This window comes from Trichomycterus rosablanca, chromosome 16 (assembly GCF_030014385.1).
Source record: "Trichomycterus rosablanca isolate fTriRos1 chromosome 16, fTriRos1.hap1, whole genome shotgun sequence".
NCBI lineage: Eukaryota > Metazoa > Chordata > Actinopteri > Siluriformes > Trichomycteridae > Trichomycterus > Trichomycterus rosablanca.
Window position 1 is genome coordinate 28372481 of NC_086003.1, and position 18827 is coordinate 28391307.

The 18827-nt window shown below is 41.9% G+C and overlaps 1 protein-coding gene across 1 annotated transcript in view; it reads right to left on the reverse strand.

Annotated features, from left to right (window-relative positions):
- Positions 1-18305, reverse strand: part of rictorb (RPTOR independent companion of MTOR, complex 2b) — a 63772-nt gene extending 45467 nt beyond the window's left edge. The window contains exons 1-5 of the mRNA XM_063011160.1: positions 18255-18305; positions 18081-18128; positions 5786-5883; positions 4653-4717; positions 4425-4556 (exon numbers count right to left, since the gene is read on the reverse strand). Of these exons, the coding sequence (XP_062867230.1) occupies positions 4425-4556; positions 4653-4717; positions 5786-5883; positions 18081-18128; positions 18255-18303 (392 nt within the window). The 5' untranslated portion in view covers positions 18304-18305. The remainder of the gene's footprint in view (positions 1-4424; positions 4557-4652; positions 4718-5785; positions 5884-18080; positions 18129-18254) is intronic.
- Between the last annotated feature and the right edge of the window lie 522 nt (positions 18306-18827).

An 18827-nucleotide genomic window follows, 5' to 3' on the forward strand; every position in this document is an offset into this window, starting at 1 on the left:
CTAAGCCAATCAGAGCGCTCGATACTGAGATGTCGTTCAGTCTTGTAACACGTAAACTGGTAAAAGCTGTACGTTATGCTCCTGAAGTTTTCATACTCTGAGTCGAGGATCACTTTTACAAAACAATAACTTTTAATCAGACACCATATAAACAGTAAAATTCTACAGTAATGAACGCAGCTCTGCTCCCACCGCCTCGTGAAACGCTCACATTACAGACGTTACACTGCTGTTGGACTCGTTTCACTTTCCAATTTAAAGTATTTCCACACAGCGGACATGCTGACGTAAAACAAAAGATCGGGTTATGATCGGCATTAGTAAAGCCGATTTCCGATCAGTTAAAAATGCCTTGATCGGCCCTGATCCCGATCTGTGAGATCGGATCATCCCTATGAGCAATATTATTAAATCCTCTCACCCCCGCCGGTCCGTGAAATTATATCTTATATGAAACTGGTCCGTGGTGCAGAAAAGGTTGGGGAACGCTGCCCTAAGAGGTTCTTGGCTGTCCCTCAAACAGTTCGGTGGGATTTGAACATACACTAAGTGATCTTTGAATCGATCTTTGAGCCAGAGGCTTTGTTCCTAACTGTGTATTATCAGGCAACTAGTGGAACCGCCAGCCAAATTGACGCCGAGATCGGAGTTTCGAATCTCTGCGGTGCTATCAGCCGGTTTGGCATCAAAAACCCGCCCGCAGACGGATCGTCTGGCCCATGCTTGTGTGCACGAGCGAGTGAAAACGCACTGGGACGCTCCCTTCTAATTTTTGAATTCATGTGTTTCAGCCACAAGAAATGCTAAGAGGCGTAATAAATCAAATATATAAAGGATTATATGCTTCCAACTTTGGTGGAACAGTTTAGGGAAGGCCCTTTCCTGTTCCAGCATGACTGCACCCCTGTGCACAAATCAAGTCCTGACCTCAGCCCTACCGAACAGCTTTGGAATGAACTGGAACGTCAATTGAGGCTTTCTTGACCAACATCTGTGCCCAGCTGTACCAATGCCGTCATCTTTTGACTGATCGAGCACAAGATGAGAAGCTTTCTCAGAAGTGTGGCTGTTGTAGGAGCTGGAAAGATCACATAGGGATCGCTCTATTTTAATGTGTTTTTGCTCATTGTCGGGTGTCCGGATACTTTCGGCTATACAGTGTATCCAGAGCATAGCCCAGTAGTACTAAAGTCTATAGACAACATCTGATCTACAGGGCTGCAGGTCCCTCCTCTGTACAGTTTAGTTCTCCTCGCCATGACGGCCGTGTTTTGTTTACGAGCATGATAAGCACATAATAGCACATCACGTTCTGCATCATCTGAGCTTTACTGTTTATGCGGCGTTCATAAAAACACGCCGGCTGTGCTTCTTCTCCGGCTACGAGAGAGACCTAGCGGCGCCCTCCGATCGAGTCTCGGTGAGCCCTGACTGGCTGGAACACGGTGTCCGCACACGCGAGCTGCTGCGCTGCAGGCTGAGACGTTCCCAGATAGAGAACACGGCGTCCCTGCTGCCTCGCTGCACATCGCAGCCCCTCCGAGCCTTCATACCCATACTAACAACAAACGACTTCCTCTTCACAGCCAGAAACACAGCCTAGGGCTAACGGGAGCTTCTCTGAGCGTTAGCATCACAAAGGCTTAACTACAGAGAAGAAAAGTCTCCTAACTCTCTCCCATGGTTTCTATAAACCCTGATAATAATCCTACAGCTCACAAGATTCTGCTCTTATCTGGATTCATCTCGACCATCCCTAAAACCGGAACTGTATTCTTAATAAATCTATTTTATTAATGCAGTAACAACACAGTTCCACAGTTAATAACAGTTAAATAACTATAAGTTAGAGTATTGTTCTCAATTAATGAAAATCAATTAAAATCTATACAGGTACATTTTCTCAATGAATCAAATCTATCTGACTCTTATTCAGTGTACTATTCCTTAATGAATCAAATCTATCTGACTCTTATTCAGTGTACTATTCCTTAATGAATCAAATCTATCTGACTCTTATTCAGTGTACTATTCCTTAATGAATCAAATCTACCTGACTCTTATTCAGTGTACTATTCCTTAATGAATCAAATCTACCTGACTCTTATTCAGTGTACTATTCCTTAATTAATCAAATCTACCTGACTCTTATTCAGTGTACTATTCCTTAATGAATCAAATCTATCTGACTCTTATTCAGTGTACTATTCCTTAATGAATCAAATCTATCTGACTCTTATTCAGTGTACTATTCCTTAATTAATCAAATCTACCTGACTCTTATTCAGTGTACTATTCCTTAATGAATCAAATCTATCTGACTCTTATTCAGTGTACTATTCCTTAATGAATCAAATCTATCTGACTCTTATTCAGTGTACTATTCCTTAATGAATCAAATCTATCTGACTCTTATTCAGTGTACTATTCCTTAATTAATCAAATCTATCTGACTCTTATTCAGTGTACTATTCCTTAATGAATCAAATCTATCTGACTCTTATTCAGTGTACTATTCCTTAATGAATCAAATCTACCTGACTCTTATTCAGTGTACTATTCCTTAATGAATCAAATCTACCTGACTCTTATTCAGTGTACTATTCCTTAATTAATCAAATCTACCTGACTCTTATTCAGTGTACTATTCCTTAATGAATCAAATCTATCTGACTCTTATTCAGTGTACTATTCCTTAATGAATCAAATCTATCTGACTCTTATTCAGTGTACTATTCCTTAATGAATCAAATCTATCTGACTCTTATTCAGTGTACTATTCCTTAATTAATCAAATCTACCTGACTCTTATTCAGTGTACTATTCCTTAATGAATCAAATCTACCTGACTCTTATTCAGTGTACTATTCCTTAATGAATCAAATCTATCTGACTCTTATTCAGTGTACTATTCCTTAATTAATCAAATCTACCTGACTCTTATTCAGTGTACTATTCCTTAATGAATCAAATCTATCTGACTCTTATTCAGTGTACTATTCCTTAATGAATCAAATCTACCTGACTCTTATTCAGTGTACTATTCCTTAATTAATCAAATCTATCTGACTCTTATTCAGTGTACTATTCCTTAATGAATCAAATCTATCTGACTCTTATTCAGTGTACTATTCCTTAATGAATCAAATCTACCTGACTCTTATTCAGTGTACTATTCCTTAATGAATCAAATCTATCTGACTCTTATTCAGTGTACTATTCCTTAATGAATCAAATCTATCTGACTCTTATTCAGTGTACTATTCCTTAATTAATCAAATCTACCTGACTCTTATTCAGTGTACTATTCCTTAATGAATCAAATCTACCTGACTCTTATTCAGTGTACTATTCCTTAATGAATCAAATCTACCTGACTCTTATTCAGTGTACTATTCCTTAATTAATCAAATCTACCTGACTCTTATTCAGTGTACTATTCCTTAATGAATCAAATCTATCTGACTCTTATTCAGTGTACTATTCCTTAATGAATCAAATCTATCTGACTCTTATTCAGTGTACTATTCCTTAATGAATCAAATCTATCTGACTCTTATTCAGTGTACTATTCCTTAATGAATCAAATCTATCTGACTCTTATTCAGTGTACTATTCCTTAATTAATCAAATCTACCTGACTCTTATTCAGTGTACTATTCCTTAATGAATCAAATCTATCTGACTCTTATTCAGTGTACTATTCCTTAATGAATCAAATCTATATGACTCTTGTTCAATGCACATTCCACAACGAATCAAATCTATCTATTTCTTGTTCAGTTTACCTATTTTGCAATGAATCAAATCCATGAGTCTTTATCAGTGTACCATTCCTCAAAGAACCAGTGTACTACTTCTCAATGAATGAAATCTATTTGACTCTCGTTCAGTGTACCATTCTGCAATGAATCAATTCAATCTGACTCTTGTTGAATGTACTATTCTTTAATGAATCAAATCCATGAGTCTTTTTCAGTGTACCATTCCTAAATGAATCAATGTACTATTCCTCAGTGAATCAATCATCTAACTGACTCCTGTTCAGAGTACAATTATTCAGTGAACCAAATCTATCTGACTCTTGTACTATTACTTAAGAAATCAAATCCATATAACTCTTGTACAGTGTACCATTTCACAGTGACTCAAATCTATCCGACTCTCATTCGGTGTACCGGTGTATCTGATTCATGTTCATTGTGCCATTCCTCAATGATTGAAATCCAAAGTCCAGAACTGGAGGCCGAGACTACAGTAGTAACAGGCTCACTAAATCTCAGCCTGCCTGGAGCGCTGTGCACTCATGTAAACATTAATGTAAGTCTGTTTATTACTATATCAGGTAATAATATACTCAAATATTTATAATAAACATTAACGTTTATAATAACGGAACAGACCTTAGTAAGGTCAACACCCACCTAGCAATCAGGTAATCCACCTGGAAATGGAGAACCTTCTGGAGAATAGTGCTGTCTCTGATCAGGTAGCGGAGAGCTCGGAGTCCCGCCGCCCGTACCTCCTTCGCTTCGTTAAGCAGCGCCAATCGCAGGCTGGTAAACAGAGAACATCCAATCACATCATGCTACAGAACTTCTCGACTGTAATATCAGTATAACAGAATTATTTCTGCTCAGGGTGGGACTCACCAGATAATAATTTCATCATAAGTAAAGCCAAACTTTTCTTCTGAATGGCCCACATTGCAAAGAAGCTGAGTGGGAAATAACAATCAAGTTAATACAATGAAATATAATTACAATATATTTATCAAATATTTACAATAGGTATAAATGGAAAGAAACAAATCCATATGACTCTTGAACAGTGTAGCAATCCTTAATGAATCATAATAATATGACTCCTGTACAGCGCACCATTACTCAATAAATCAAATCCATTTGACTCCTGCACAGTGCACCAATCCCTAATGAATCAAATTCATATGACTCCTGCACAGTGCACCAATCCCTAATGAATCAAATTCATATGACTCCTGCACAGTGCACCAATCCCTAATGAATCAAATTCATATGACTCCTGCACAGTGCACCAATCCCTAATGAATCAAATTAATATGACTCCTGTACAGCGCACCATTTACTCAATAAATCAAATCCATTTGACTTCTGTACAGTGTACCAATCTTTAATGAATCAAATTCATGTGACTCCTACCCAGTGTACTGTTGCTCAATGAACCAAATTCATATGACTCTTGAACAGTGTACCAATCCTTAATGAATCAAATTCATATTCTAGACTCTACTTAAACCAATTTGACACAAGTACAGTGTATGATCAATCGATTAATCAAATCAATGTGTCTCCTGTACAGTGTAGCATTCAGTGAACCAAAGTTAACATACACTTGCAAAAAATAAGCAGCACTATGCTCTCTTCTTTGTGATAAATGATAAAAACACACTACAAATTTGTTGTACAAATTTCCCCTCAGCGTAAAGTGACAGTTTGAGGTTTTCTTCCTGACCTTGGCAAAGACCACTGTTTCACGTACCATGTATCTACAGCCAATTATTTTTACAGATCATCATGGGACCTAAAGTTGCTTAGAAATGGCTCTAAGTGACATTTTTGGCCATTAACAATGAAAGATCTGCCTTCTCAGATCTGTACAAAGCATCATGGATTTTCTCAATGTAATGCTTGCAGTTTAGTGCAGACAAATAACAGAAAAGCACAAAAAACGGGCACAGGAAAGCATGAAAACTAAAGAGCTGTAAAGAGGGCGTCACACAATGTAAAACTGCTTGAGGACGAACCTTAACGAAGTTGTTGAGGTGTCCCAGTTTGCGCATGTTGGAGACGCCCTGCTGCTTGGCCACATTTTTGAGAATCTCTCGCAGGTTGTCTTTGGGGTCTGAAACGAGAAAGAGATCGACAGCACATAGTTAGAGGAATAGAAATGTGAAGATCATTTATCTGTCTGTCTGTCTGTCTGTCTGTCTGTCCATCTACCTACATACCTACCTACATACCAGTCTGTCCGTCTGTCTGACGGTCTGTCCATCTACTTACGTACCTACCTACATACCGGTCTATCTATCTGTCTGTCTGTCCATTTACCTACGTACCTATCTACATACCAGTCTGTCCGTCTGTCTATCTATCTATCTGTCTGTCTACCTACGTACCTACCTACAGTACATACCGGTCTATCTGTCTGTCTGTCTGTCTATCTATCTGTCTCTCTACCTACGTACCTACCTACATACATACCGGTCTATCTACCTATCTATCTACCTATCTGTCTGTCTGTCTGTCAGACTGTCGATCTGTTGGTTGGTCTGTCTGTCTGTCGGTCTGTCTACGTACCTACCTACATACCGGTCTGTCTGTCTGTCTACGTACCTACCTACATACATACCGGTCTATCTACCTATCTGTCTGTCTTTCTGTCCATCTACCTACGTACCTACCTACATACCAGTCTGTCCGTCTGTCTGACGGTCTGTCCATCTACTTACGTACCTACCTACATACCGGTCTATCTATCTGTCTGTCTGTCCATTTACCTACGTACCTATCTACATACCAGTCTGTCCGTCTGTCTATCTATCTATCTGTCTGTCTACCTACGTACCTACCTACAGTACATACCGGTCTATCTGTCTGTCTGTCTGTCTATCTATCTGTCTCTCTACCTACGTACCTACCTACATACATACCGGTCTATCTACCTATCTATCTACCTATCTGTCTGTCTGTCTGTCTGTCAGACTGTCGATCTGTTGGTTGGTCTGTCTGTCTGTCGGTCTGTCTACGTACCTACCTACATACCGGTCTGTCTGTCTGTCTACGTACCTACCTACATACATACCGGTCTATCTACCTATCTGTCTGTCTTTCTGTCCATCTACCTACGTACCTATCTACATACCAGTCTGTCCGTCTGTCTATCTATCTGTCTGTCTGTCTACCTACGTACCTACCTACATACATACCGGTCTATCTACCTATCTGTCTGTCTTTCTGTCCATCTACCTACGTACCTATCTACATACCAGTCTGTCCGTCTGTCTATCTATCTGTCTGTCTGTCTGTCTACCTACGTACCTACCTACATACATACCGGTCTATCTACCTATCTGTCTGTCTTTCTGTCCATCTACCTACGTACCTATCTACATACCAGTCTGTCCGTCTGTCTATCTATCTGTCTGTCTGTCTACCTACGTACCTACCTACATACATACCGGTCTATCTACCTATCTGTCTGTCTTTCTGTCCATCTACCTACGTACCTATCTACATACCAGTCTGTCCGTCTGTCTATCTATCGGTCTACCTACGTACCTACCTACATACATACCGGTCTATCTACCTATCTGTCTGTCTATCTGTCTGTCGGTCTGTCTACGTACCTACCTACATACAGGTCTATCTGTCTGTCTGTCTCTCTGTCTATCTACCTACGTACCTACATACATACCGGTCTATCTATCTGTCTGTCTGTCTGTCTGTGTACCTACATACATACCAGTCTGTCTGTCTGTCTGTCTACGTACCTACCTACACACAGGTCTGTCTGTCTGTCTGTCTATGTACCTACCTACACACAGGTCGGCCTATCTATCTATCTATCTATCTATCTCTCTCTCTCTCTCTCTCTCTCTCTCTCTCTCTCTATCTATCTATCTACCTACCTACCTACCTACCTACCTACCTACCTACCTACCTATCTGTGTACCTACATACATACCAGTCTGTCTGTCTGTCTGTCTACGTACCTACCTACACACAGGTCTGTCTGTCTGTCTGTCTATGTACCTACCTACACACAGGTCGGCCTATCTATCTATCTATCTCTCTCTCTCTCTCTCTCTCTCTCTCTCTCTCTCTCTCTCTCTCTCTCTCTCTCTCTCTCTCTATCTATCTACCTACCTACCTACCTACCTACCTACCTACCTACCTACCTACCTATCTACTGTCTGTCTGTCTGTCTGTCTGTGTCTATCTATCTATCTATCTGTCTGTCTGTCTATATGTTTATTTATCTATCTATCTATCTATCTATCTATCTATCTGTCTGTCTGTCTGTCTATCTATCTATCTACCTACATACCTACCAGTCTGTTTGTCTGTCCGTTTACCTGCGTACCTACCTATCTAGCGTTATGCTCAGTGTTTCCGGATAAACCATGTCAGGATAAACCTGTGGAAATCATAGGCTGGAACATGAGCTCAAACACTGAGTGTGTTTACATGGACACTAGGGGTTCTAAGTTCTGGCAGTAATCTAAATGTTCATTTAGTCATGTCTACAGCCCTCTTCGATGATCTTAATCCCTGTTTTTTGCCCTATAAATGATTTGAGTCCTTTACATGCTCATGTGCAGCATTTAGTAATCAACATTGGGGGGTGCTGTCTGATCACACACAGTCATACTTGCACCCACCACCAGACTAAAATGACCTGCACCCCAAAAAGTGCTAAAAAAATAAAGTGCTAATCGAGTCCATTGATCTTACAGGGCTCAAAATAACTACCACCCTCAATGCCCCTGCATTGCAACATCAGCACAGACACTACAAGCATGAAAGTGTTTTCAATTTGCACCAGGATGGAGGTTAAAGATGCACCGAGGACAAAATAGCCATAAAACGCCTGGACTGGTTTTAAAAACAAGCCACGCAGACGGTGTTTACAGCAGCCGCGATGCAAATCAGAGCAGAATATTAAAGAGGCTCGGCAGACGTGTGAACACGTGGTCATGGATTGTTTTTTTATCAACACCAGTTTCTCTGAGCTGAAGATTCAGCTTCTCACAAGACTGTGAAGTATGTCTGTAGGAATTTGTACCCGTTCAGTCACTGGAGGTCACTGGAGTTTCTTATAGAGCTTGCTGGAATGATATGGAAGCATATAATGCCCTTTATAGAACTGATTTATTGCACCAGTTAACAATTGTTGTCAGTACAGCGCAGGTTTGTTGTGTTCTTGCCCTGTGCAGAACGTTCTCGTCGGACGTCGTCGCTATCACTTTCATTCTGACCGAGCGTAAACAACATGCGGCTCGGTGAAGCCCTCATGACCGCCGAGGCACAACAACGTTACGCAGCTAAAAATAAACCTAGCAGGAAGAGCCGCTATGTTTACTGATAAAATTAAAACAGCCGATAGAAAGCAAACATTATTTCCTTCTGGATTTCTCTCTTTATCTCACAATCTACAGTAGCATCTAGTCAGTAATTCTTAACAGTGAATCTGCTGCCGCTTGTATAACCCCCAGTCTGATCTGATCCAGGACAGTCGGATTCACACCACACGACTGGATCTCTTGTAATCGGGAGTCTTTTGAATCGTTGTGGATTTCAAACTACACGACTGATCGGCGATAGGGGGTTTCACACTACACCATCCACCATCAGAAGGAATCTCAGACGAGTCTGTCTGGTCTCCCAAACTACGTTTTGACACGAACTCACACACGAGATGTGACGAGAGGTCTAATGATACCACGTCTAAAAATACACGTCAACAATATACGAGCGAAGTCGTTTGTGCGCTGAAAAGAAATAAATCCGAGGGAATTTGGCTACGCGACCAGCAGGGGGCGTCTGTTCTGTTCTGTAGTGAGTTGGAGGTTAATTAACATTTTTTGATGTGCAGCATGGGTATGATGGTTTGGCGTGGACGATAAGGTCACAAATACTGTAAAGCTTGTGTGTGTGCCGATGTATTCTGATAGAAACTATATTACGCCCCTGTCTTTTACCCCGGGTTTCCCCTTATCCTGCATTCTCATTGGCTGTAGTTCGATGCTGCACTCGTTGCCACTCGCAACCTGATCCCAACACCTTTCACACTACAGGATTTTGACTCGCCGACTGGTCCAGATATTTAACATGCTAAATATTTGTCTTGAGTCTGCGAGCGCTCGGCGAGTCGCTCAGATCGAGTCGTTAAACAGTTCACACATAGCGGTCGAGAGCCGAGTTTCCAGCCCCGGTCGAATGCCGAGTTGCCTCAGAGCCGGCAAATCTAGCGGTGACCAGTCGGCGAGTTAAAATGAGGGCAAAAATCGTGTGGTGTGAACTAGGCGTTAATTACGTGTGTAATCAGCAGGCGCTTCTTTTTACCTGCGAGTGTTGGGTTACGAGCTGGGTTTAGCGCCAGGATCCACCAGGTACGACAACAGGGCGCCAATCCATCTCAGCACTGGGGTGTGTTTGTTCGATTCTTAACGCCATGTCAGCTGCTATGACTATTATCATGGCTATCAAAGTGAGCTCTGCCTGCCGGCTAAGGCTGAGCGACCACACGAACAACGATTGGCCCTTTGTTCAGATATGGGCGGGACTAAGCCGGATGGGGTCTCTCTCCCGTGACTGGTGCAATTACGACCTCTGCTGGCTGACTGATGGCGCCTGCACAGAGATGAGAAAAGAGTGCTGTCAGGGTGTGTCTCTCCATACACAACACTGAGCTGCACTGCACTCGTCAAAGTGTAGGTGATAGGATGCATACGGCTGCTGCCCACGTGTCGGAGGGGGCGTGGGTTAGCTTCGTTCTCCTCAATCAGAGCGGGGATCGGCATTGGTGGAGAGGAAGCATGATGTAATCGGGCAATTGGTCAAAGTCAAAGTGGGGGTCGATATGTTTGTTCATAAGAAGTCATGAAAAGACTTTATATAGATGACGAGTAACTGCGAGGATGTAGAGTTCAATTTATTTTCTTCCAATACCTTATATGGTGTTTTTAAGTTCTATTGCTTTAAAGAATTTTCGCAGTGTTTTGGGGGGAGTGAGGTGAAGATGTCTGTGTAGACGCCCACCCGGCAGGTAGCACCCACATCTCGGCAGTAGTGGGCTAGCGTAATAGATTGCTGTGCCACCCAAGTGCCTCCAAATAAATAAATAAAAATCTGTCAGTGTGTAACCTGTGTGTACCAGACGATAAATTTGGTTCTGTCTGGCATTTTGCCCGATAGTGAGTTCGATCCTAAACTTGTGGTGCGCCGCTTATGCCTAGTTCACACCACACGATTTTCGCTCGCCTACCGGTCGGCGCTAGATTTGCCGGCTCGGGGGCAACTCGGTGTTCGCTCTCGATCGCTATGTGTGAACTACTCAAGAACTCCATCCAAGCAGCTCGGAGACCGAAGCGAGATATCTAGCATGTCAGATATCTGGATATGAGTCGGCCGACCGCCAGTGAGCGCGGTGTCGAACAGCCAATGAGAACGCAAGATACGGGGTGAGGGGGAAACGCAGGTGAGGAGTGTAAAAAGGTGGGACAGGGGCGTAATATAGTTTATATCAGAATACATCAGCACACACACACACACGTTTTACAGTATTTCTGACCTGATCGTTCTCTACAAAACAAAACACCAACTTTTGCATTGCAAAAATATTTATTACCCTCCAACTCACTACAGAACAATCCATGCTGTTTACGTTGCCAAATCCACTCAGATTCATTAATTTATTCTCTTTGATTTACGCTGCACATCAGCACACAAACTTTAATCGCTCGTTGCTTGTTGATGTTCATTTTTGGACGTGGAATCATTAAACCTCTCGTCACTTCTCGCGTTTGTTTTCGTGACAGAATGTAGTTTGGGAGACCAGAGAAGCTCGCCTGCGATTCCAGTCGGTGTGAAACCCCCTATCGCCGATCAGTCGTGTAGTGTGAAATACACACCGACTTGAAAGACTCCCGATTACAAGAGATCCAGTTGTGCAGGAAAGCGATGGCGCAAGGGTTTGAATACACCAGCTGCATGTAGGAATCCCAGTGTGTCCAGTTGAAATAAACAGCATCCAGCTGGTATTTAGCTGTAGTATAAACAATGTCGTCATCGGTACAGTAATCTGCTCATGTCTTCTTACTTATGGAAGATGTACTTTTATTCCTGAACACGATCGGGAACAGAGCAAAGCGTCCAAATGCTCGGGGGGGGGGGGGGGGGGGGGCATGCTTTACGTCTGCTGGTTATGTTTACTTGCTCTTTGGCGAAATTAGATTTAGGTTTAAATGTCAACGAGTGGACGCTTTCATGATTCACCTCACTTACCCGTCTTTGTACTGTGGGAGGAAACCGGAGCAGACACGGGGAGAACATGCAAACTCCACACAGAGAGGACCCGGACCGCGCCACCTGGGGATCGAACCCGGGACCTTCTTGCTGTGAGGCGACAGTGCTACCCACTTAGCCACAGTGCCGCCCATGATGCTGGATTAAAAAGATGCACCAACACACTGCATTTACATTTACAGCATCCAAAGTGACTTAAAGGTATTGAAGACAGGGTTAAGGGCCATGCTCAGGGGTCCAACAGTGGCAGCTTGGCAGTACCAATACCACTGAGATACCAGACCTTGTGAACCACAAGATCGGCTGTTTAAGAATATTTTAAGGTGGGCATCACGTAACGTAATAAAATACATAATCTGGCTGAGGAGGACCCTCGAGCTTTCGATTCAGTGTGATTTAAACGATTTTCCATTTAGAAATTCCAGCAGTGGGTCTGTCCCATTGCAACCGGAATTTAACCAATTAAACAACAACCCGTAATGAACTTCAGGTCTGATTATTATTGCCTGTTTAAAAATCACTATTGTCATATAAAGTAATTTCCAGCAGTACCTCCCAGAGAAAAATCTGGTGTTGCGCTAAAAGTGGACTCAGAGATTCAGCGACCTCGGCCGCAGCCGTCAGATGCTAATAAATAAAGTGACAATCTGAGCCAGCTCTCTCAAACTAACCCAAAGACGGGGAATTCGCTTTGGCGTCCCAGATTAATAAATAAAACGAATTAAAAACAATTATAAAAAGCATCGAGCGCAGCAGACGTTGCATGAGTGCACGGGGAATGTGAGCGTATCCAAACTGGAACAATGCACATAGTAGGAGGAGAAAAAACAAAACAGGCTATCGCAAGCAGAGGTTAATTAGGTTTGGGCACCTATTTAATCCATCGTTTCCCTCCGGGTGTTTGTTGCGAGTTCCAGTGGCACCGATACCGCACCAAAAAAACACATCTGAGAGATGAGTGGACGCAGCCTGGACGCTGGACTGGCTCCGGTCACGGCATTCATGTCACCACTCTGCACTAATGCAGCGTAATTCAGTGATCCCTAAAGCCTGGACATGAAACTCGGTAACGCGTCTCGGTAACGTCGGTTTGTGTCTCGAGAAGAAGTGTTCTTATTTTTAGACGTGGTAGAAAAATCACATGATTTGATGAGACCGAAATGAAGCTATTTTAGCTCCGTTAGATTATAAGAATGTAAATCTAAAGCACATGAGCAGGATACAACAGAAGTATTGGGACACGGCGTCTAATACTTGATTTCATGCGTTTCAGCTACAATTACAGGTGTAATAAATCAGTTATATAAAGGACAATTATATAATCAATTATATAATCAATTATAGATAGGGACAATGGTAGCCTAGTGGGTAGAGCTTTGGGCTATCAACCGGACGATTGGCGGTTCAAATCCAGGCTCTGCTATGCAGCCACTGTTGGGCCCTTGAGCAAGGCCCTTAACCCTGTCTGCTTCAGGGGCGCCGTACGATGGCTGACCCTGCGCTCTGACCCCAGCTTCCAAACAAGCTGCGATATGCGAAGAAAGAATTTCATTGTACTGCACACCTGTATATGTATACATGACAAAAAAAGGATATGTTCTCCCCGTGGGTTTCCTCCGGGAGCTCCGGTTTCCTCCCACAGTCCAAAGACGTTCAAGTGATGTGAATTGGAGATACAAAATTGTCCATGACTGTGTCTGATATAACCTTGTGAACTGATGAATCTTGTGTAATGAGTAACTATCGTTCCTGTCATGAACGTAACCAACGAATAAAACATGACGTTAAAATCCTAATAAACAATAAATAAAGTTTATCTTCTACAGGAACTTTCACGTCTGTGCACAAATCAAGCTCTATAAGGACATGAATAAAGCTCAGCTTAAAGAAACTGTAGTGGTTTTGGAATGAACTGGAACATCAGCTGAGGCTTCCTTGACTAACATCAGTGCCCAGCCATACAAACGCTGTCATCTCTTGACGGTCTGGGCACAAATTCCCACAGACATACTTCAAAGTCTGTCACATAAGGCGCTCAGGTGGCGCAGAGGTAAAACATGCTAGCACACCAGTGCTCAGCTCTGCCGATTGGCTGTTGTTCATACAGGGTGGGAGCCGGATAAGGACCTCCTCATAACTGAGACAATTACGACGCATTAATCAGGGAGGGTGTGGCTCTCCGTGCACGAGACTGATCCGCATATGAACTCGCCTTATGCAGGTGAAAAGATGCAGGCGGTACTGCACAGTGTCGGAGGGGGCGCGTGTCAGTATCGCTCTCCTCAATTAAGGCGAGGATCGGCATCAGTAGAGAGGAAACATAAAAGAATTGGGTAATTGGATACGCTAAAAGTCTCTTTTAATACCAAACACTTCTGGCTATACAGCATGGTGGTGGTCCAGCAAGATGAATGAAAACAGTCAAGGAAGTTTAAGCACACTGACAGTACCAAAGCAATAGAACGCAGTGATGGCGGCTTTTGGGCGCCCAGGTGGCGCAGCGGGATGAGCCGCTAGCACACCAGCACCGAGATTCTGAACTGCTCGGTGTTGCCACCGGTCAGCTGGGCATTTAGCGGGCACGGTTGGCAGTGCCTGCAGCAGACACCGATTGGCCACAGTGTCTGCTAGGGGGCGGGATGACCGGACTATGCGGGCGGAGTCTTCAAACACTGTGTAAGGACCCCGATTAGCAGATAGAGAGGCGCCTGTGCAGAACGCACGGGCGAAAAGAAGGGATCCGCCAGGAACGCGCACGTGTCGGAGGAATCGTGAGCAGGAACATACCCTCCTCGAATGCAATCAGGGATCCTCCATCAGTGGAAGACAGATTGACTACGCTAAATTGGGAGAAAATTCATAAATAAAATAGAAAAAAAATGATGGCTTATAAGCGGCCCGAACAAAAGCCTCATCTATACACACACTTATACCTGGGGAGTAAATAATAAGATCAGTATCATGTGTGATTTCCAGGTAAATACTAGGAACATCTGATGTATTACTGGCTAATAGAAATACTGAGGCAACTGATCCAACTGAAATGACAATAAATCCTGCCTGAAAATGTCAAAGTCTCATGGTTTTGTGCATTAACAGGTTTTACAAACATCCTTATGTGAAAAAATACCTTGAAACTCAACGCCTTTTAAACTCAGCGCCACTCCCAGAACCAATTGACGTTGAGTTTCAAGGTACCGCTGTAATTTTAACGATACCAATTTTTCAAAACGCTGATGATACAACAAAAGAACTCACCTTTCTATATCATCATATATATTTTAGATAATTATATCTTATTTTTGCATTACATTACTTTTTAATTTTCTTATTCCTTCCTGTACTACACTGACGTAACGTTGTGTGCTGCTCTAACACTGCAATTACCTTCGGGGATCAATAAAGTAATCAATCAATCAATTAATAAATCAATCAAGTACTAAATCTAAAGTACATTTCGTTTCATTTGATATTAGCTAGGTTAATTTTTTATCAACCCCTTTATCCTGGTCAGGGACGCAGCAGGCCTGGGAAACACGGAGCTCAAAGCATGAAAATCGCAGGGCTTTGATTTGAGTCCGCTTGTTGTAAATTTAATTTATTGGTCGTAGTTTGGACACTAACACCCGAGTCAAAGGTACAACACTGTGAATGAACACTCTGCTAGAAAGAGGTTTAAGTACACTGACCCAAAGTGCCAGTACCAAAGCCATACAACACAAAGTGGTATAAAAATGACAGCTTTTAAGCGGCTTGAACAAAAGCCCCATCTATGCACACATTTATACCTGGGAAATAAATAATAACATCAGTACCGTGTGTGAAAGCATTTTGGAGTCAAAAAGCTGAATAAACTGACACTGAAATAGTTTCCACTAGGGGTGGGTTTATAAAATCGATTTTTCGATTCGAATCGATCTTTATTTGAACGATCCGATATCGATTCATATAAGCGCGAGATCGATCTTTTAGATACGCCCCTTTTTACGGTGCACACGGAAATCTGTTACCCCCTTTAATTTCGCGTGACCAGCCAGTGTTTTTTCATGCAACGAGATCTGACCTGCACATCAGTCCAGCACGGCAGAAGCTCAGGTTATGACCACTACACAACTTTCTGCACTGATTTTCGCTCGGCGACGGGTCGGTGCTGGATCCGGGAGGAACTCGGTGTTCGCTCTGCGATCAAAACTCGGCTCTCGATCGATGTGAGAAACAGCGAGGGGAAACACGGGGGCGAGGTTGTAAACAGGTGGTGGAGCGCAATATGGTTTCTATCAGAATACATCAGCACACGCGAGTTTTACAGTATTTCTGACCTGATCGTTCTCTACAAAACAAAATATTTATTAACCTCCAGCTCACTACAGAACGATCCATGCTGCTCGTGTTGCCAAATCCACTCAGATTCATTTATTTCATCAGCGCACAAACTTTCATCTCTGGCTACTTGTTGATGTGCATGTTTGGACGTGGTATCATTAAACCTTTCATCACTTCTCACGTGTGTTTTCGTGACAAAACGTAGTTTTGGAGAGCAGAGAAGCTCGCCTGTGATTCCCCCTGGTGATAGATGGTGTAGATGTAAAACCCCCCAACGCCCATCAGTCGTGTAGTGTGAACATTACAGCGACCAGCTGTTAATCAGAGTGTCGTGTCGTGTAAACTTGGCATAAGCTGTTCGACAGCCAGGTGTATGTTTACATTACATTTACACTGTTGTAGCGTGTCAGACATATAAAATAATAATAAAAAATTAATGTTACTGTTTTCTGTTTTGGATTAATTATTTATGTAAACAAAATACACAAATATTTTTAATAATGAGTGTTCTTTGTACAATTATCACATTCGTTCTCTGAACATCTTTACATATTTAAACAAAACCTGTTAATGTAACTAAAATATGCCTAAATGTGTTGAATCGAAATCGAATCGAATCGGGACCTTGTGACTCGAATCGAATCGATCCAGGAAATTAGTGGCGATACCCAGCCCTAGTTTCCAGGTAAATACTAGGTACATTTGAATAAACACTGATGCATTACTGATTAATCTGTTGGAATAGATCAAGGTCTCATGATTTTGTTGTTCTGCCACCATTTAATTGATGCAGATTGGTGTAGGGCGGTGGTATGTTATTCATTCAGGACTTTAAATAAGGTAAGAATGGTCTGAGATTGTAACTAAACAACAAGGAATCTTTTCTACCACTTTCTTTCCTCATATATAAGGTATTATATTTACATTTTCAGCATTTAGCAGACACCTTTATCCAAAGCGACTTACATTACAGTTACATTATACAGTCTGAGCAATTGAGGGTTAAGGGCCTTGCTCAAGGGCCCAACAGCAGCAACCTGGCAGTGGTGGGGCTTAAACCAGTGACCTTCTGATCACTGGTCCAGTACCTTAACCACTAGGCTACAGCTGGCACGGTTTATCATGATATAAACCGTTAATGGACTCAAATGACACATTATATAGGTGTTTCCACATAAAATACTACTATAAAAGACTAAAAGCATATATATTATGCCAATAAATAAACTAATTTATATTATTAATCAGCATTGTTACATCCAGTACCAATCTAAACAAATCTACCAGCACTTGAATACAAACTGCACAACAACATCCAGATAGATTGCAAACCAAAACAAAAACAGCAGCCACTAACACTACAGCCGGTTCACGTTAATAATGTCTAATAAACAAGGCCTGTCAGCGTTTTTAAAAATATATAAAACTTTAAAACATTCACATGAGGCTTTAACAGTCGCAGGGAGCAAATAAGCACATATATGTGCAGTTACATAAACAGTCAGATATGTTGCTAACGCTAGGAAGGCTGTTCGTACTCAAGCACCGGACGCGATACAAACCGCGCACTACCGCACTACCTAGTACGCCAGATAAGTGCCAAACCGTGTATAATTGTACCCTAATTAGGCGCCCTACTTAGTGCAGTGGTGTGCGATTTGTAACGCGTCTTTTACAGACTTCACCCACCTCTGCTCAGATCCAGCGGTACATTCTCCTCCCCGCTGTCATTCCGACCTGTCGGCACAAAAAACACCGCTAATTAAACAGGAAGCACCGCCGGGAGTTCCAGAAACAGAGCATTTACAACTCAACGCTTAATTAAACGCGAAACCGAAGCGTTCGAGCCGACACCAAGCTCACCTCGCATCCGTATACTCCGGATCGGACGAGCTCGGATGCTAACCGCCATCTTTCCAGAGACTATTCACAACAGCGGAAACAACGCGGAGTCTCGCGAGAGGTGGAGAGAGAGAGCCGGACGAGATCTCGCCTCACTTCATTTAAAAAACAATATCGAGTTTATTACTAAATCAAACCAATTAAATCAATGTTTTATTAATAAATTAAATATATATATATATATACTACAATTTAACCATTCTATAAATGTTTAACCATTCTATTTCATAATGAATACATTTAACTGCATTTTAAGTGTAATGACAACACTTAAAGTTTGTATGATAGCTTAAACATAATATAAATAAATAACTTATTAAGATAATTGTTTATTTATTTATTAGGATTTTAACGTCATGTTTTACACACTTTGGTTACATTCAGAATCAGAATATCTTTATTAAGGTGCAATACTCTGCAGTGTTATAAACAATAAATTTAAAGAAAAACTAGAATTTACAAAATACCAATTCCAACATTTGTAAATTCTTGAATGCAAATTTTGATATTGGTATTTTGTAAATTCTAGTGTTT